Source organism: Macaca nemestrina, chromosome 1 (assembly GCF_043159975.1).
Source record: "Macaca nemestrina isolate mMacNem1 chromosome 1, mMacNem.hap1, whole genome shotgun sequence".
NCBI lineage: Eukaryota > Metazoa > Chordata > Mammalia > Primates > Cercopithecidae > Macaca > Macaca nemestrina.
In genome coordinates, this window is record NC_092125.1 from 225551090 (window position 1) to 225572074 (window position 20985).

General features: G+C 39.0%; 1 protein-coding gene across 6 annotated transcripts in view; it reads left to right on the forward strand.

Moving 5' to 3' along the window:
* Positions 1 to 20985, forward strand: part of LOC105479209 (arginine-glutamic acid dipeptide repeats) — a 466387-nt gene that overhangs the window by 261230 nt on the left and 184172 nt on the right. For all 6 annotated transcript variants that reach the window (XM_071066820.1, XM_071066814.1, XM_011737100.2 and 3 more), the window contains 3 exons: positions 3555 to 3660; positions 4521 to 4617; positions 18098 to 18202. In XM_071066820.1, the coding sequence (XP_070922921.1) occupies positions 3555 to 3660; positions 4521 to 4617; positions 18098 to 18202 (308 nt within the window). The remainder of the gene's footprint in view (positions 1 to 3554; positions 3661 to 4520; positions 4618 to 18097; positions 18203 to 20985) is intronic.

The following is a 20985-nucleotide window of genomic DNA, read 5'->3' on the forward strand; positions in this document are numbered from 1 at the left end:
GCACTCCAGCCTGGGTAACAGAGTGAGAACTTGTCTCTAAACAAACAAACTGGTGAGAAGTTATTTACTTCCCAGTGGGCTCCTCTTACTATTCAGAAGTATACCCTAGGGTGCTTTCACACAGGAAGCTCACTTCCCTCTTGATTCCACATTCTGTTTAAAATACATTATTTATAAACATTTTGACATTTATGTCATTGTTAAATTATATTGCTAGTAAAAAGTGAAGCTTAATTGTTAAGAAATTCTTAGGCTGGGCGCGGTGGCTCAAGCCTGTAATCCCAGCACTTTGGGAGGCCGAGACGGGTGGATCACGAGGTCAGGAGATCGAGACCATCCTGGCTAACACAGTGAAACCCCGTCTTTACTAAAAATACAAAAACTTAGCTGGGCAAGGTGGCAGGCGCCTGTAGTCCCAGCTACTCCGGAGGCTGAGGCAGGAGAATGGCGTGAACCTGGGAGGCGGAGCTTGCAGTGAGCTGAGATCCGGCCACTGCACTCCAGCCTGGGCGACAGAGCGAGACTCCCTCTCAAAAAAAAAAAAAAAAAAAAAAAAAAAATTCTTGATAAGCCTCTAGAATTGTTGGAAAAGTGAAGACATTTTCCTCTTAATTTGCTGTATGACTTATTTTTATATTGCCATTACTAACATAATTTTGAATCTTAGAAAAGCAAAACCTTTAAGTGACCTCTTTTCTATCTTGGCTACTCTCTTTTTTCTGTAAAACAGTGATAGTAATATCTAACATTTATTGAGCTCATCAACTTGCTTTATATTAGTTTATTTAATCCTCACAACTGAATAAGGTAGAAACTTGGTTTTCTCCCATTTTGTATATGAGAGCATTGAGGCTTGGAGAAGTTACTTGCCCAAAGTCACAAAGTCACTAAGTCACTTAGTAAGTTGCAGAGCCAGGATTCAAACCCAGACAGTTTTGCATGAATCACATGATCTCTAAATTCATGTCTGGCTTTAATTTTCTGTGAGTTTGACCAAAATTCTTTGACTAGTGAGTAGTAGGAAATAGATGATTACCTGTGTCTTAACTTTCGAGCAATACTTCTGTGTCTGAGGTAGCTTTGGGAACACTTACTCAGGGAGGGGATGCTCTTTTCTCCCTCATATAGCAGTGGCCAGCTTCCCCTGAAGGTGACATTTTAATTTGTAAACCTTCTTTAGGATGGCGCTGTTAGCCAGTGCCATTGCACAGATACAGAGAAAAAATTAGAGATTCTCCCACAGCATCATTTTATCTACTTGGTTTTGTTTGAGGAAGAAATCTAGATGTAAACATGTAAGAATGGAAAGAGAACATAGAAACAATTTTGTTCCATCCCTTCCCTTTTCAGAGGGTTGGGGGACTCCACTAAGGTTGCAACTAGCAGTTGCAGACTGAACTGCAATCCTAGATTACCTAATTTTAATCTAGTACCTGCTGAAACCACACATTGCCTGCCTTTATAATAGACTTTTAATTTATAATTAAGTTACTGGCCTATTTAGAAAGATTGTGGATATTACAGCTACTTAAATTTGTTCCAAATTGTTGTTTACTTTCAGTCTACCTTTGTGTGTTTTGTCTGTGGAATTGATTGTGAAGTCTTTGTAGCACAATGCTGCCACTCCCTGGTTATTGCATAGTACTGCATTGGGGAATCCAATAGTTCTTTCACTGCCATTGTAAAGTATAATATTAGGATTCATACATCTAGGTACAAATAAACGAAAGCAGTGATTTATTTGTGTGTGTAATCAGTAGGTATTCCTACATCATAAGATAACATAGATATTGTACCTCAAAAGATCACCAGTATGCCTGGCTTGGTTCTGAAAAATAGACATTGTACAAATTTGAGTTACTATATCTAAAAGGTATTTCTGTTGCCCTTCAGGTTTTCAGACATCTTAAATGTGTTTCAGAAATATGTAGACTGGTAGATTTTAAAACATTGTTGTGTTTACCTTGAAACAGCACATTTTTGGCGGGTGTGGTGGCTCACGCTTGACATCCCAGCACATTGGGAGGTCAAGGCGGGTGGATGGATCATTTGAGGTCAGGAGTTCCAGACCAGTGGGGCCCACATGGTCACAACCTGTCTTTACTAAAAATACAAAAATAGCTGGGCATGATGGCACACACCTATAATCCCAGCTACTTGGGAGGCTGAGGCAGGAGAATCATTTGAACCTAGGAGGTGGAGGTTGCAGTGAGCTGAGATCACACCACTGCACTCCAGCCTGGGTGACAGAGTGAGGCTCCTTCTCAAAAAAAAACAAAAATAAATAAATAAATAAAACCACATCTTCACATTTGAGTTCTGTTGAAACTTGTGGCAATTGTTATCTTTCTGATTCTTTAAATGGCTTTTAAGTGTCTTTTAGTAAAGGTGTTTTGGAACTTTCCTAGTAGTGTTTTAGTGTTGGCTATATTTGTGACTGCTCGTTAAAGCAGAAAGTATCTTCTTTCATTAATGAGGGCTCTTTTATCATGTTTTAGGATTTAGGCATCCCCTTTATAAACATGAGGCATTTCTTGAATTTTAGCTGTCATTCATTACTGACCAGCGGGCCTGTGATGAGAACATAGAGGCTGCTGAAAGGAATGGTATTCCTTTCACCTTGGAGAATTCTGTTAAGGCCACACATGAGTTGGAAAAGTATTTTAGGAGGCCGCAGGAAACCTCAGTGCGCTCCCTGTTGAGCTATTTCTTGACCAGGCACAGAGATGATCTTTTGCAAGCTGTAGCCCTATAACTTGCTAATGGAAGGGCAATGTTTGATCCTTTATTCTCTGAACAAACTGGGAACAAAATTAACTTTTAGGGATAACATAGTTCAGTGTCCTATAAACATTTACAGGATCATTTATGTGATCATCATAAACTCTTCATTATTCACAAATAGTTATATATAAGATGTTCTATTACCTGGAGATTCGGAAATAAATGAGATGAGGTCTCTGGACTCATAGTACCTTCATCACCACCCATTCTTCGCTATATTCATTTGGCACATAACAGTAACTGTGGCTAAAAAGTGGAAGGAGAATCTAATTTAGTTTGGGTAATAGGCAAACCTTGGAGAAGAGATTATTTTGTGCCAGGCCTTGCTGGGTAAGTTCTTTCTAGCCTATTGCCCTTAATGAGCCTTGACAGTATGCTAACATTGACTCTAAATATTTACCAAAATGATTAAAGATTAAAATAGAAGGATATATTCATATAGTATTATATAGTTAATGTTAAATAAAACTGTAATATTGAATGGATTAGTTAATCAAACTGGGGAGATAAACAGATTCGAGACTGGTCTCCTTTTGTTTCCTGAAATAAGCAGTTTAGAGGGGTAAGGTGAGAGGGATCTATTGATGGGTGTTTTTAAAAAATAAAATTTGACCTCATAACTGACTTACGTATTATTGTGGTCCTGATGGTAATTGTGTCTCTCCCTACCTACCTGTCCACCCGTTTACAGGGGCTTTTGTCATGGGTATGGTATGCACTTGTGGCCACCTGAAATCCTGTTCCTAATGCTGTTAGATTTTCCTTTTCAGAGTAAGAGGGACCATCTCCTCATGAACGTCAAATGGTACTACCGTCAGTCTGAGGTCCCAGATTCTGTGTATCAGCATTTGGTTCAGGATCGACATAATGAAAATGGTAAATATGTCCTTCTGGTTTGATTCATGTATTTCTTAGCTTTGGGCAATGTTCTTTCTAAAGACATTAATTAAATGAAGATAACTTTTTAAAAAATGGATTTTCGAATGTTGGTAGGCCTTATGCTTGACGATTCACATTGGTTACCCATTAGTCACGTGAGGTGGGTCTGTCCCTCTCCAGTTCCAGATGAGGAAACTGAGGTTGAGCGATGCTAAGGACGTTGCTGGGGCTGTGCATCCTCTAAATGGCAGTGCTGGTGCTGGCATCAAACTTTGCCTGGCCCTGATCCTGCTGCACTCTTCTCAGAGTCAACAAATCAGTGAAAAACAACTTGGAAGAATGATGTTCTTTTTTATCTTGCTGGGTGGTTTTTTTTTTTTTTTTTCCTTCTTTGAAACTATAAAAAAAAAAACCTCCGTTAAAGCAAGTAAATTATAATTCCTTGTTAAAAATATTATTTTCAGTGGAAGCTGTGTGATTTCACTCCATTTTGTAATATTTAGCAAGAAAAATAAGATGGACAGGATCACTAAGTATTTTGGTAGTTGAAGAGGTGCTAGGATAAGATAGTTGTTTCTGCTCTTTTTCCATTTGTACTTAATCCATTTTGGCAAAATATAGGGACTTAGTAAGGGGTATAAAACATAGCCAAGAAGATACTTTGTTGACAAAAACTGTACTTTCTGTTACTGTTATTCTTGCAATTTGTGATTCCTCTTCTCTATTTTGCATACTTATGATGCTCACCAGGCCTGGTTATTTAGTGGGTGGTAAACCTGAAAGAAAAGTTTTACAAAATTTTTTTACTTGTTTTGGGAAACTCAGTTTTAATGTCCTCTTAATTAATTTTTTGACAGACTCTGGAAGAGAACTTGTCATTACAGACCCAGTTATCAAGAACCGAGAGCTCTTCATTTCTGATTACGTTGACACTTACCATGCTGCTGCCCTTAGGTAAGTACTGGAGACATGCTCTTCCATGTGAAGGAGCAGTCATTGAGTGCAGGAGGTGGAGAATCTAATCTCTCCTGATCTTTTAGTAGTCACTGTATTAATCAGACTCCTCTTTTGGCCTCAGAGTGAACATTCCAGTGTCTGCTCTGGATTGTTGAGATTGCAGAGGTTCTCCGTATCTTCACTAATCTAGCTTTACCTCTCTCTCTCTCTTTTTTGATAATTTACTTTTTAATGCCCTTTCTATATTACTGTATCTTCATTTCCTTGGAAATTATTATCCTGGTATTGTTTGCTGAAGTATGTGGGTGAAATGTTCCGATGGGCAGGTGCAGTGGCTCACATCTGTAATCCTGGCACTTTGGAAAGCTGAGGTGGGAGAAAGTGTTCTGATGGTCTGCAGTTTACTTTCTAAAGATTTAATTCCTGCCACTAGAGAAGATAGAGAAACGGATGACGCAGATATGGCAGCGTGTAATTAATTGAGAATCTAGGCAAAGTTTATAGAGATTTTCACTGAACTATTCTTCCATTTTCTGTATGTCTGAAAAATTTCCTACTAGATAGCTTCATTGGTAGGGAGAAGAGGTGGGTAGAAAGATATTGAAGATTTCATTCTGAGGCAGAAGGTAACATTCCAGCTGGTCATAATGTGTTCAGGAATTATGTCAAAAAAATGACCATGACATTTGCATCTTTGGGTATTTTCTGTCTCTTTCAAGAAAAGGATGGCTGTAATGGCTCATTTTGTGTATGTATGACTGACTTTGGGTCTTTTAAGTGGTATAGGAAGTAAGACTACTAATATTCTTAAAACCCTTTCCTCACTGGAAATAATCATTAATAAAGTGGTGAAAAACTACTTTTTTTTGTTAAGTACTATAATACGGTTTTAATAAAATTCTAGGATTTTGGTAGCTTTTATCTTAAAACTACAATGAGTTACAGTAATTTCTCCATTCTGATGCTCAGATGGTATTCAGAAAAACCATCTGGAGTCTTTTGTGCAAAGCTACATAGCTAAAGTCTGTTATTTCAAGGTAAATTAGTAGCAACTTTAGGGCAGGCTTTGACAAGCTTTTCGGGTCAGCTGATATTTCACATGGTATCTGTTGCAGTGACTCAGCTCAACCATTGCAGCATAAAAGCCATAGACAACATGAAATAAATGAAGTGGCTGTGCTCCAATAAAACTTTATGGATATTGAAATTTGAGTTTCATTTAATTTTCATGTGTCAGGAGATACTCTTCTTTTACTTTCTTTTTCAGCCATTTAAAAATGCAAAAACTCTTCTCTCAGGCCACAGGAAGCAGGCGGTGTGCCAGATGTGGCTTTTCTGGCCATAGTTTGCCAACTCTGCTGTGGGGTATGGCGTGGATGTAGTTAGGTTTGACTTCTTACATGAATTTAGATGAATTTAGAGAATTTCTCAGTGTTTTATAAACTTCCTGTGAACTTCCACAAGCTTTGTGTGACTTTTAAGATTAGCTTTCCAAGCTTAAGCTCACTTGCTGAACAAAGGAAGTTAATGCAGGGTTGGTTATATTGATGAAACAGTTCGATTTTTACCTGGGACCAGTGACTTAATCCTGGAATATTGTTAGCTGGAACCGGTGACTTAATCCTGGAATATTGTTAGCTGGGTCCAGTGACTGAATTCCTGGAATATTGTTAATGGACCAGTCACTTAATCCTTGAATATTTCTGGTCTTGTTCTTTTTTTTGTTTTTTGAGACAGGATCTCGCTCTGTCATCCAGGAGTGCAGTGGTGAGATTATGGCTCACTGCAGCCTCAAACTCCTGGGCTCAAGCAATCCTACCTCCCCAAGTAGCTGGGACTACAGGTGTACACCACCACCCTGGCTAATTTTTGTGTGTTTTGTAGAGACGAGGTTTTACCATCTTGCCCAGGCTGGTCTTGAATTCCTAAGCTTAAGCAATCCAGCCACTTCGGCCTCCCCAAAGTGCTGGGATTACAAGTGTGAACCACCGCACTCAGCCAAATCCTGGAATACTTCTTACACTGGTTTGCATACTCTTTCCTTCCTCTTTCCATCTTGTCTCACAGGTTGAGGGAAAAGATTTTAAGCGATTTAGAGTTTCAGTTGAACAAATATGTGAGATACGTGACTGTGTATTCAACATGTTTTGACATAAATGCTTAAAATCAATATATTTGAGTAGTTATCATTGGTATTGAGATTTGTAGAATCTTTTTTTCTGAGACGGAGTCTTGCTTTGTCACCCAGGCTGGAGCTCAGTGGCTTGTTCTTGGCTTACTTCACTGCAACCTCCGCCTCCCAGGTTCAAGTGATTCTCCTACCTCAGCCTCCTGAGTAGCTGGGACTACAGGCATGTGCCATGATGCCCAGCTAATTTTTTTATTTTTATTAGAGACAGGGTTTCACCAAAGAGGCCAGGCTGGTCTTGAACTCCTGACCTCAAGTGATCCACCCACCTCAACCTCCCAAAGTGCTGGGATTACAGGCATGAGCCACCACACCCGGCCCATGTTTATCTTATTTTAGCATTTTCAGAAGAACAGGTTATCCCAAATAATTCCATCTGGATTCCATGAATTTACTGTAGCTAAGTTTACAATCAGATGTTTCTTGGAGATGTGTAAATGTGTAAGTCACTGTCCTTTCACTGGCCACCACAGTGCTACAGTGGTAATACTTCATCTTCTTTTCACTGGGTATATAATTAGAATCCTCATTAATTAGTTTTTTTTTTTTTTTTTCCTCCTGTGGTGTTTTCTTCAAAGTGGTCATAAAAAGTGGTAGCTGCTTTATAAAACTTTTATCTTGAATTTGATTTTATAGTACAACATTCTTTTGTGACTTGACTACTGGATTTTTTTCAAAGACATCAGATGACAGGTGGTTGTTTGGTCACTGAACAAGCTGGCCTAATGGTGCAGTGTCGTGTGAGTGTGTGGACGCGCTGGCTTGGTGGTGCAATGTCTCGGTGCATGTGGACGCGTTGGCCTAATGATGCAGTTTTGCGTGTGTGTGTGGATGTGCTGGCCTAGTGGTGCGGTGTTGCACACGTGTTTGTGGATGCGCTGACTTACTGGTGTGGTGTCTTGTGTGTTTGTAGACATGCTAGCCTAGTGGTGCGGAGTCACATGTGTGTGGACGTGCTGGCCTGGTGGTGCAGTGTTGCGTGTGTGTGGACCTGCTGGCCTAGTGGTGCAGGGTCACTCGTGTGTGTGGACGCGCTTCCCTAATGGTGCAGGGTCTCTTTGCTGTCACTTAGTGATCTGGCCTCGCTCTTGGCAGCAGCACTCACCGTGACAGAAGCTTTGATTGTCCCATTAGTCCCGTAAAATAGAATGGGATGGCAGTGCCCCCAGCAGTCTCTGTTTATTCTCTTTCTCTTCACCAAGGTAGATTAACTTAAAAAATGTTTGGGATGTATTTGGTGGGAGATGGTTAAAGTTAAGCTTTAACTTTTTTTTCCAATTTTCTTCTCATAGTTTATGCACAGAGTTTATTCTTTCTCCATAGTTATAAACCAGTACTACTAAAAATAAATTCAATTTTGAGAGAGACACAAATAAAATAGTCTGTAGGCACATGAAAAGGGATCAAATAAATGTAATGAAAAAAACCATGGGGAACAAAAAAGAAAAAAGAAAAAGACTGATCATGTTAGTGCTTAGCACCATTCTTCTTGAAGATCAAAGGGCTCAGTTGTGTGGATTCATCTGGTCGCAGTAACTCTGAGGGAGCTCTTGCCATTCCATTCACTCAGGAGGAAACTGATGTATAAGGTTTTCTTTCTTTCAAGCTGGTGCTAGAGTTGGGTTATAAAGGAGGAGAGAGAGCTTTATCCTTTAGCCGTGGTAAATCAAAAGGAAAACAAAATGCCCTGTAGCTTCTTTGTAAATTGTGAGATTATAACTTTTTCCTACCAGAGTTTCTTCCTGTAGGGAAATCTGAGCCCTTCGCAGTTGTAGAAATGTGTTGAGGTCCAGCATTAACTGCATTGCTGTCAGTTTTGAATACTTGACCTTGGCTGTCCCTTGTCTCTACCTTTCAAGATAAGTTTCTACAGCTGCTGATCTTATTTCATCACACGTTATCAATAAGCACCAAAGAGTAAAGTTAGCATTTTGAATAGAGTAGTTTTTGAGTTCTGTTTATTCCTAGGTAAATATTTTTGGCTGGCATTGTGGTATAATAGACTGAAGTTAGAAGACTTGCGTTTGAATCCTGGCTCTGCTGTAGCCTTGTGACCAGTGTCAAGTTTTTTAACGTTTGAGCTAACCTTTTGACAAACTTATTCAAGGTCACATGACTAATGACAGAATCCTGAACCAAACACACACATCTGGTTCCACATCCAGTATGGTAAGGAGTGTGAAAGTAGTCCCTCAAAGAGCATCTCATGCCCTAGTAACATGTATAGTACACTCCATAGCTCATTGAATTTCTGCTGAGTTCTTAAAAGTATAAGGAGAAGAAAAGAATAAGTGAAATTAAGTTTAATTTTGTACTGAGTTAATGATGGTGTAATCACTCAGCATGCACTTTTTTTTACTGTTTCTCTGTGGCCCGTTGGAGGAGTAGGGATTAGATACTTAGATTCCTTCAGGTATATGGAGAAGAGTTCAGCTTAGGGAGCCATCTCAACGCGCTCTAAGAATGAGCAGATAAACTTGTAACTTGTAATTTGTTTTCTATGCTACTTTTTCTCCCCTAAGGATAATGTTTTATTAATGATCCAAGGATCTGGAGTGATTGCTTTGTGATTGGACTGAGGACATGTGACCTGGGGAACATTCTCGGGTTTATTGTGCACTCACATCAGTGCATTCTCCAGTATTGATTGTGGAGGGCAGCAGAGGAGATCGTAAATGTCGACTTAAGGGCTGTTTTTCAACTTTCTGAATATCTGCTTCCTATTTCAGGGAGTCACTGGGGAAAAAAATATCCTACTGCAGGTCAGGTTATAGGCTACCATTTTACCCAGGGGTTCCTATTATAGGAAAATGCCTTAGGATGAATTTTCTGGAAGACCAGGGCCAAGGAGCCCTAAATTAGCTGTTTGAGGCTTCCAGTCTGTTTTTTTTTTTCATCCTAAATTAATTTATCTCCTTACTTTGTTATGAGCAACTAGTATCATGTATGTGTTTAGGGCTGGAAACAGATTAGTTACATCTGTGGACAGTTTCCCAACCATTTAAAAATCCTTCAGTGGCAGGGCACAGTGGCTCACGCCTGTAATCCCAGCACTTTGGGAGGCCGAGGTGGGCAGATCACCTGAGGTCAGGAGTTCGAGACCAACCTGGCCAACATGGCAAAGCCCCGTCTCTACTAAAACTACAAAAAATTAGCCAAGTGTGGTGGCTGGTGCCTGTAGTCCCAGCTACTAGGGAGGCTGAGGCAGGAGAATCGCTTTAACCTGGGAGGTGGCGGAGGTTGCAGTGAGCTGAAAGATTGCGCCACTGCACTCCTGCCTGGGTGTCGGAGCGAGACTCCGTCTCAAAAAAAGAAAAAACCCTTTAGCTCCTGCAAGTTTCTTAAGGAGTTTCATGGTGTCTCACAGCTCTTAGTTTTGCAGTTTAAGAATCCTTTTCTGGCTTTAATCTACAGTTGTTTTTACATGTGAAATAACTTTGACCTATAACATTTTTATTGTTTTGTCTATACATGCTTAGTACATTAGACATCATAACCTGTCAATTCCTTTATTTATTCATTCATCATTTAACACTTTATTAATCTACTAGTAGATGAAGGGCTCTATGTTTGGTTATGGGAACCTACCCATTAAGATATTCCGTCTGCCCTAGAGTATTTCATAGTATTTGAAGAACTTTCTTTTATTTGGAGCTATTTTTAGACACACAGCAAAGTTACAAGTACTCAGGTTCAATATATCCCTCCCCTAACCTAATGTGAACTTCTTCTACAACTACAGTACAGTTATCAGAACCAGGGAATTAACATTGATACAATAGCATTAGACTAAAGATGGTCTTCGAATTTCAACAACATCCTCGTTGTTGTTCTAGGATCTTATATGGGATCCCACAATGCATTTAGTTATTTCTCCTTAGTCTCCTGCAGCGTGTAATAGTTCTCCAGTCTTTCCTTGTCGTTCATGACCTTCCTTGGTGTTGTAAGTATTATTGATCAATTATTTTGTCAAATGTCCCTCAATTTGGCTTTTCTGAGGTAAGGCATTTTGGGCAAGAATCACAGAAATTATGTGTTTCTGAGTGCATCTTATCATGGGCTTCATGAGGTTGATAATGTCTAATTACTAGTGACATTGACCTTGTCCACTTGATGAATGTGGCGTCTGCCAGGTTTCTTCACTGTAAAGCAGCTTTTCCCCGGTACTTAATTAACTTGGGAGATACTTTGAGACTATGCAAATCATTTATCTCCTTAAATTTTCACCCAGTGATTTTAAGCACCTATCAGTGGATTTCATCTGTAAAAGTTACTACTGTGAAGCTTGCCTATGGTGGTTTTTCATTTTTCTTCTTTTCTTCTACATTTATTAATTGGAATTCCACTGTAGTAAAGAAATCTCCCTTTTACCCCATAAATCTATCTGAGTATTTACATCAGCATGAACTTATGGATATTTATTTTGTTATAATTTATTATTTTTTGTTTTATTACCAAACTTTGGCCATTAGGAGCTACTTCAGATTGGCCCCTGCATTTTTCCAGCAAACCTCCGTATTTTTTTGAGCACTTTCTTATTTTCTAGCTCCACAAGATGTTCTCAGACTTGTTTTTTATTTTCCAACCTCTAGCGCTGGAATTAATCATTCTCTGAGGAGCCCGGGTTGCCTTTAGTGGAGAGCAGTGTTTAGAAACCAAGATCTGGGTCTTAGGCATGTATATTACTACTAGGTGTCGTTGTTTCTAGATCCAGTTAGCAAGCAGAGCTAGGATGTATATGTATACTAACCTATGCCTATTAACTTCCCCTAACCCCAGACTGTTGTATTAATTTCAATTCTAGTCCAACACTAGAAGATTTTATTTTATTTTTTTTGAGATGGAGTCTCGCTCTGTCGCCCAGGCTTGAGTACAGTGGTGCGATCTTGGCTCACTGCAAGCTCTGCCTCCCGGGTTCATGCCATTCTCCTGCCTTAGCCTCCCGAGTAGCTTGGACTACAGGCACCCGCCGCCACGCCCGGCTAATTTTTTGTGTTTTTAGTGGAGACGGGGTTTCACCGTGTTAGCCAGAATGGTCTCGATCTCCTGACCTCGTAATCCGCCCGTCTCAGCCTCCCAAAGGGCTGGGATTACAGGCGTGAGCCACTGTGCCAGACCTGCTTGCCTGTTTTCTTAATAGAATGTTTGGTCTTTTTAAAAATTTAAAAGTCTGATAGGTGAGAAGTGGTATCTCCGTGTTTTTATTTTATTTCACTAACAATGAGTTTGAACATTTTTTCATATGTTTGAAGGATATTTTTGTCTCTTTTTTTGTAAATTGTCTGTTTACGTATTTTCTATTGGTTTTCTTTTTGTTTTACTTTTAAAAAGTGCTTTATATGACTGTGGTACATGGCAATTGTTGCAAATATTTTTCTCCCACTTTTGTTAGTTTTCATTTACTTTTATTTATTGATTTTTTATTGTATAAAATGTATTTTTATCTAATCAAATTTATCAGTCTTTTATTGCCTCTGGGCAATAGATTTGAGTCATAGTTAGAAAGCCTTTCCCTACACCATATTTAAAGAATAATTCTACCCCGTTGTTCTAGCACTACTAAATAAACGATCTGTGTTGACTGTAGTGGTTTGAGATGTTACCATTGTCATGTCTTGCTTTCCATACGTATTTTGTCCTTGCTCTTTTGTTCTGTTGTTCTGTTGTCTATTTATGTACCAGCACTACACTTCTTAATTACAGAGGCTTTATAGTATGTTTTAATGTGTGTTCCTCCCTTTTTTAGTTGTTTGTTTTTCCATGTGAACCTTAATATTTTTTTTTATTTCAGAAAAAGAAAGCTTGTTGGTATTTATGCTGGGATTGTATTGGATTTATTAATTAATCTGTGGAGAAATGCCATTTTGAGTAGGGGATGTTTTACCATTTGTTCATGTCCACTTTTTTGTCTTTCAGGAGTGTTTAAAAATCTTCCTTGTCACAGATTTTGTACAGTTTTGGACTTTTTTCCCCCTAAGCTAATAATCTTTTTTTTTTTTTTTTTTTTTTTTTTTGAGATTAAGTCTTGCTCTTGTCACTCCTGCTTGTTGTGGCACCATCTTGGCTCATTGCAACCTCTGCTTCCTGGGTTCAAACGATTCTCCTGCCTCAGCCTCCCAAGTAGCTGGCATTAAAAACGCCTGCCACCATGCCCAGCTAATCTTTGTATTTTTAGTAGAGACAGGGTTTCACTTTGTTGGCCAGGCTGGTCTTGAACTCCTGACCTCTTGTGATCGGCCCACCTCGGCCTCCCAAAGTGCTGGGATTACAGGCGTAAGCCACCACACCTGGCCTACAGACATATTTTGAACTCTATCCTGTAATAATAAAGAATACACATTGAATTATGTATCTTGCCACCTTCTCAAAAATTGGTCATATATTAGATCACAGAAAAAAAAACATTTGATTAACATGCAATAAAACTGTAGTTTACTAAGAAAAACAAACAACAGAAGGTCCTTTCACCTGGAAATTTAAAACTTCCTGTTAAGCAACTCCTGGGCAAAAGAGGAAATACAAACTAAAATTTTATATAAAAAAATATATATAAATATAATTTTTTATCTTTTTTTTTTTTGGCCAGGCATGGTGGCCCACACCTGTAATCCCAACATTTTGAGAGGCCAAGCTGGACAGATTGCTTGAGCCCAGGAGTTTGAGACCAGCCTGGGCAATATGGTGAAACCCTATCTCTACAAAAAATTGTTGGGTGTGGTGGCACACACCTGTAGTCCCAGCTACCAGGAAGGCTGAGCTGGAAGAATCACCTGAGCCTGGGCAGTTGAGTCTTCAGTGCACTGAGATCAAACCACTGTGCTTCAGCTCAAGCGACAGAGGGAGACCCTATCTCCAAAAAAAAAAAAAAGGCGGCGGCCAGGAGTGGTGGCTTGCACCTGTAATCCCACCTCTTTGGAAGGTTGAGGCAGGTCATGAGGAGTAAAATCCCGGGGCCCCACTGAAGGATTACTGAAATGAGTCATTTCCAGGACGCCTTTTTTACTGTTGAATGAAAGGGTGCTAACACATGGGGCTTCCCTGTCTTAGTTATATTTCTGTTAACAATGAAGCATTGCTTTAGATACAGGGTATACAGGACTTTCGAAGGCTCTGAAACTGGGTATTTCAGCAAGGTGGATGTGGTGGCAGTTTTCTCTTAACACTCTCTCCTCATCTATTCTGTAAACAGTGTCAAATAATGTCCTACTTTTGACAGAGTTCATGATGAGAAAAGGGCTCTGATAAAAAGTACTGAATACTTAAAATCATACCCATACTTCTGCACACATATGCACACATTTTTAAAGGTAAACACTGTTCACGAGGTGATTTGTAAAATATTTCAAATGGATGCTACCCAATCAGAGCCAATCCTGGTGGCCTTACCTGGTTATGGAAACCCTTTCTTCAGCTCTGCTCAGTACTCAGTGTTTGAGGGCCGGCTAACTGGCAAGATTACCAACTTTAAACAGCTACAGCTATATGGTAATGGTTCTCATTGTTTTACTTTCCTCCAGTAGTTTTTTAATATACAGTACAATGTGGATTTTAAGTGTACATTTTCATAAATTTGTTTGACCCTAAACAAGACTTGGCATATTCCCCTCATCTCAGGAAGTTCCCTCAAGATCCTTCCCTCTCAAAACCTCCCACCCAGAATCACCAGCTGTTCAGGTTTCTCTCACTGTAAGTTATTTTTTCCTCTTCTAAAGCTACGAAATCATGCAGTGTAAACTGTTTTTGTGTCTGGCTTCTTAATACTCAACATTTTATTTTTAAGAATTGTCCATGGTATTTTATGTATCACTAGATGTTTGTATTGGTGTAGTATTTTATTGTAAGATCTTTGTATTTGTGTAGTATTTTATTGTACATATATACAATTTATTTACCTGTTGCTGGACATTTGGGTTGTTTCTAGGCTGTTATGAATAAACCTTTCATGAATAACAGCAACAATAAAAATGTACAAAGAAGGAAATAATAAAGATAAAAACAAATTTATGAGGAAGAAAACTTAGATGTAATTAATCAAATTCTTTTTGTTTTTTAAAAATTTAATACCTTATTTACAAAATACTTTGTGACCAGCTGGGATTTATTCAAGGAATGCAAGGTTGGTTCAGTTTTTCACTCTTTTGATAGCATATATCAAACTATTAAATCTAAAGGAGGAAAATAGTCAATTTTTCCAATACTATGATTATGGTTTGATTTTTTAAAACTGGTGTCATATTTAATAAGAACACCTGGGAGACATTTCCACTGACATCAGGGACTAGCCAAGGATGTTCACTCTTTTCCACATTGTATTAGAGGTACAGTGCAATTAGAGGCATAAGAAAGGATAAAAAAGTAAAAATGTTTAAATATCAATACCTTTCATATACACGAACAGAATCAAATAGAGAAAGAGCTTGATGGTAGAGAAAAATCCCATTTACGACAACTTCATAGTCATTTATCAGATGAAATGCTTCTATTCCTATTGCTTTTGGCTTTCCGTAAGCTAGTAGTTTTGCCCTCCACAGGAGACATTTGGCAAGTCTTGAGACATTTTTTATTGTCAGGAAGAAATGTGTATGGGTGCTACTAGGTAGAGGCCAAGGATGCTCTTAAATATCCTACAATGTACAGGACAGCCTCTGACAATAAATAATTATTTAGTATAAACTGTCGTTAGTGCTGAGATTGATAAACCCTGCCCTAAACATACCTAATTTCCAGTGTTTGTGTTTAGAGTTATGGGTTGTCTTTACCTTTAATTGATACATCATTAATTACTCCAGTTTAAGAGTGAAATAACAAAGAATAATAAAAGAAGAATCAGTTTTCTTTAGTAATGGACAATAATAGGAATAACTTAACTTTACATAGCATTGTGTAGTAGAGTTTTGTAGGCTTTGTCTTTGTAAGTGCAGTAGGTGTTACCTCTATTTTACTGATAAAGGAACCTATTTCTTCTGGCTTTCAGGGATTAAATCACCTTGTATGGATGGGTAGTTAGTTTCAAAGTGAGCCAGTTGTTCATTTGTAAAAAAGATCGTACCTGCCTTTTCTTTCCCAGAAGCTTGTTTTAGTTCTAGTTAAATACTAGAGGAGGCAGTTCTGGGCCTGGGAAGTTGATTCTTAGTCTGAGACTATTTTTCCTTGATTTGGATTTTACTATCTACAAATAGTAGGTATGAATATTATAGCACTTTGAATAGAACTTTCTGCTGTGATGGAAATGTCTTGTAAATCTGTGTTGTTCACTATGGTAGCTAGTAGCCATATGTAGCTATTTAAATTTACATTTGTTAAGATCAAATAAAATTTTGAATTCAGTTCTCAGTTATATCAGTGTTGTTTCAAGTGCTCAGTAACCCTAGAATACTTTCTATTCTATAGAACTATAGATACTTTCTAATCTGTAGTTCCCAAAGGGACTTGATATCAGCAGCATTGTTATTTAATTTAAAAAATGGAGATGGGGGCTGGGTGCAGTGGTTCACACCTATAATCCCAGTGCTTTGGGAGGCCAGGGTAGGAGGATCACTTGAAGCCAGGAGTTTGAGACCAGCCTGGGCAACCTAGTGAGACTACCATCTACAGCAAATTTTAAAATTAACCAGGTGTGGTGAGTTGGGATCTCACTAATGTTGCCCAAGTTTGTCTCGAATTCCTGGCCTTAAATAATCCTCCTGCCCTAACCTCCCAAAGTGCTGGGATTACAGATATGAAACCACTGTGCCTGGCTGACCCTGCTTTGGTTATAGGGTACTTAAGCACTTGAGGGAAAGAAGAATCTTGCTTTTTAATTTCTTGATAGGAAGTGAATGAATGAACCCATGCTGATAACCCCTCAGCCAGCTTCTCTTCCTAACACTGTGGCCATTAGCTGGTGTGTATGTTGTTACTGTGCATACTCATGGAGTTCTTACCACAACAGATAGCCTGCTCAAGCAGTAGAAGGCCACATCCTGGAAGTATGCTGCACGGCTTTTGGTATGAAATGGGAACTTCTGGTCCTCCAATTCCCTCTAACCTCACTGTAGCCTTTGGCTTCCACTTAACATTAAAGTGACCGCTGAGGGAGTTAAGAGTTCTTTTTTTTTTTTTTTTTTTTTTTTTTTTTTTTTTTTTTTTGAGACGGAGTCTCGCTCTGTCGCCCAGGCTGGAGTGCAGTGGCCAGATCTCAGCTCACTGCAAGCTCCGCCTCCTGGGTTTATGCCATTCTCCTGCCTCAGCCTCCCAAGTAGCTGGGACTACAGGCACCCACCACCTCGCCCGGCTAGTTTTTTGTATTTTTTAGTAGAGACGGGGTTTCACCGTGTTAGCCAGGATGGTCTCTATCTCCTGACCTCGTGATCCGCCCGTCTCGACCTCCCAAAGTGTTGGGATTACAGGCTTGAGCCACCGCGCCCGGCCAGGGAGTTAGAGTTCTTAAGCCTCCCCTGCCTCTTTGGGAATCCTGGAGTGAGTGTGTGTGTGCACGTGTGTGTTTGTATTTGGAAGTTAGGCCTCACCACGTGATGTAATGCTTCTGGCATTTACATTGATACTTGGTACATGGAAACATTGCTCAAGCCATTCTGTAGTAAGTGTTGTAGAGTTTTCAGCTGCAGGTTGGTTGAAGTGGTAGATGAACCTGAAAACTCTACTCTGCTTTATTTTAGTATTTCTCTGGGAAAGTGGTTTCTAACTTAGAGCCATTTAAAGTTACCCCAAAATTTGAGAACTTCTTGTATATTGGGGCCCATGTTTATATAAAAAAGTTAAAATTTCTCTAGGTTTTAATTTCCAACTAACTTTATTTGTTGCACATTATAGGAGAAGAAAAATACTGGCCAGAAGCTGTATTCCAAAGACATGTCAAATATTACACATTTTAGCTTTAAACAGTTATGCTTTCTGCCTATCATAACATAGTAGGGAAAAAGGCTCATTTTTTTTTTTTTTATGATTTAGAAAGGCTTTAGGCTGAATTTTTCTTACTTTCACAATGGTTTTAATTTTTCTCCGTTTCTACTTTAATATTTTTTCTCATAGTCCTGTCTCTAGTTTATCTTTGTTGTTTCAATTACTTTTACTTTATTAGTAAAATGGTGATATAAAGCAGTCAGATTACACAGGTGTACAGTGAAGCAGTCATGAAACAGCTGAATAGGTAAAATGAAGTGTGGTGTTTGTAGCCGATTCTCCATGCACATGGACCTAGTTCAGTGCTTCCTCTACCCTTACCCTCCAGGTTTGGTTAGCAAAAACACTGGAGGGTATTACTAATTATTTTTTTTCTCTTTTTCCCAGAGGGAAGTGTAACATCTCCCATTTTTCTGACATATTTGCTGCTAGAGAGTTCAAAGCCCGAGTGGATTCATTTTTCTACATATTAGGATATAACCCTGAGACAAGGTAAGTGAGTCACTTGTGTCCATTCATTGAGAACTCTTTTCCTTTTCTCGTGTGTGTGTGTGTGTGTGTGTGTGTGTGTGTGTAGTTTATGCATCTGGACATACATACACTAGTAACATACTTTAAAAAAAAAATGACTCCAGAGTCCTTCAGTAAACTTCTTTGGAAGGAGTTGTAATTAATGTCTTCGACATCTAAAGTGGCTTTTTGTTTGCTCTTTAGTTTTATTCGGAAAAAGAAAAATGAGAAAATTTGGGTTGAAAGAAGATGGGATAAAGATACACTTTTAGTTGATCTGTATTTTGGATTAACTATTAAGAATTGGTAGATTATTTCTCTCATTCCCATTCTGTCAAGCCTTCCATAATACCATATTGAAAAAGACTAGGTAATTTTGGAAAGTTTGTTGGTTACTCATTTGTTTTGTTCACTCTTGGTAATAAAACTCCAGGAGTGCTCACTGAAATATCTTTAGTAAGACTGTTGGTATAAGTCAGACACATCTAGTTCTCAAAACATCTTGGTAAGATCTATGTAACAGTTTGAATTATTATTTTTTTTTAATGAGAAGCAGTAGGGTCAAGTAATTCAACAATTTTTATGTCTGTCATAGATGCTACTTTAATGTAGCACATGGAAGAATTTTTATGAGTGTATGTATTCATACTTGCTCTGTATTGATCATGTGACTGCATATTTTACTAAGGATTTTAAAAACAGGATATTAGCAGGTGATCAAGTAATATATGCTCTGGACACCCAAGGCATGTTTATACATGTGAAGGTTTAGAAAGAAAGAAAACGTCCATGGCCAGGCGCAGCGGCTCATGCCTGTAATCCTAGAACCTTAGGAGGCCACAGTAGGAGGATTGCTTGAGCGCTTAAGCCCAGGAGTTTGAGACCAGCCTAGCTAGGCAGTATGGCATGACCTCCCCTCTCAACAAAATATAAAGTAAAAATTAACTGGATGTGGTGGGCTGCACCTGTGGTCCCAGCTACTTAGGCAGCTGAGGCAGGAGGATTGCTTGAGCCTGGGAAGTCAAGGCTGTAGTGAGCTGTGTTGGCACCACTGCACTCCAGCTTGGGCGACAGAGGGAGACCCTGTCTTAAAAAAATAAATAAATAAAATAAGTAAATAAATAAATAAGTAAAAGATACTTGGCTCAAAGAAGTTAGCAAAAGAATTACATTAAGCATAAAGGCAAAATGGGTATCATTTTAGTGAGAACATTTTTCTAGAGGACTCTCAGAAACCATATGTAAAACTTAGAATGTTGTTGGGTAGTCAACCTAGCGGGTAAAAGGGAACTTTTTTTTCTTGTGGTTTTATGAAGCTGCCCACAGCTCTTTTGGGGCTCATGTTAGTGTATCTGTCTGTCTCCCTCCCTCTCTTCCTCTCAATATTAGATGCTAGATTCTAGACAGCATCAGACTGCTGCTAGATAGCATCAGAAGCTAGATTGTAGATGGTGCTTGATGTATGGATAGTAACATAATGCTCATTGAAGAGTACCTTTTCTCCTTTAGAAGACTATGATGCTTGGCCAGGTGTGGGTGGCTCACGCCTGTAATCCCAGCACTTTGGAGGTGGAGGTGGGCGGATCATGAAGTCAGGAGTTCGAGACCAGCCTGGCCATCGTGGTGAAACCCCATTTCTACTAAAAATACAAAAATTAGCTGGGCGTGGTGGCCCACACCTGTAATCCCAGCTCCTCCGGAGGCTGAGACAGGAGAATTGCTTGAACCCTGGAGGCGGAGGTTGCAGTAAGCCAAGATTGTGCCACTGCACTTCAGCCTGGGCAACAGAGCAAGACCTCCATCTCGAGAAGATAAAACTATGATGCTTGAGTTTTGTTTTGTGTTTTTCAAAAGTATGCCATGTTCCAATGATAAAGAAGCTGGTCAGTGGTAATATTTCATAAGCCTCTTATATTTTGAAATGTTTATTTTACATACACATTTATTAGCTTCCTTCTCATGTCTTTCTGTTGTCCAGGTAAATTGTAAAATGCTTGAGCTTGGATTTCTCTCTAGATACAAAGGAATTGGATGTTATTTTAGTGATACTGTGTTTATTTAATCACTTGATAGTTTTCCTATTGCACAAGTGATATTAATTAACTGAAGTAGCTTTTGTCTTTTAAGCTCTCAGGTTTGTAACAACTAACCAAAATTATTTTTTACAAATGTAAGTTACACATGTTTTGTTGAATGCTTATTAAAGTAATGTGTAACTTACCTTTGTAAGCCAGGCACTCACACAAGTTCTTCTCTTATTTTTCATTGTGTATTGCTGGCCGTCTTTCAGGGCAATACATCCCATCGGGTTTGTTTTAAAATATGGATGCAATAAGGAACAGAGAGACATGATGATAGCAGCACACTTACAGGATCTGCATCCTGAATCACTTCTCTTAGTGACCTTTCTAGTCACCACTGATTTTCGTCTACACTTGGTTCCCTATGTCCACCTTCTGCTTTGTGTGTTTTATGTGCTTGAGTAGTGTTGGGTGAGTTGAATTGAACAAATACTTAAGTGCCCATTTATAAATAAACTTTGAAGCAAATCTCAAACTTCTCACAGTTGAAGTGTAAAGGCCGTCGTAGACATTTGCAGCAGTGGAGCCAATGGAGCCTACTGCCTTGGCTTGCTGGTGTTATCCTGAACATTTCCTCATATCCCTGAAGTTTGGGGTTAGCGGTATAGTTCCCACAGCGGCTCAAATGATCCAAAAATGCCTCTGATTTAACAGAGTATAGAAAAACTGGCTATGCACAGCCCA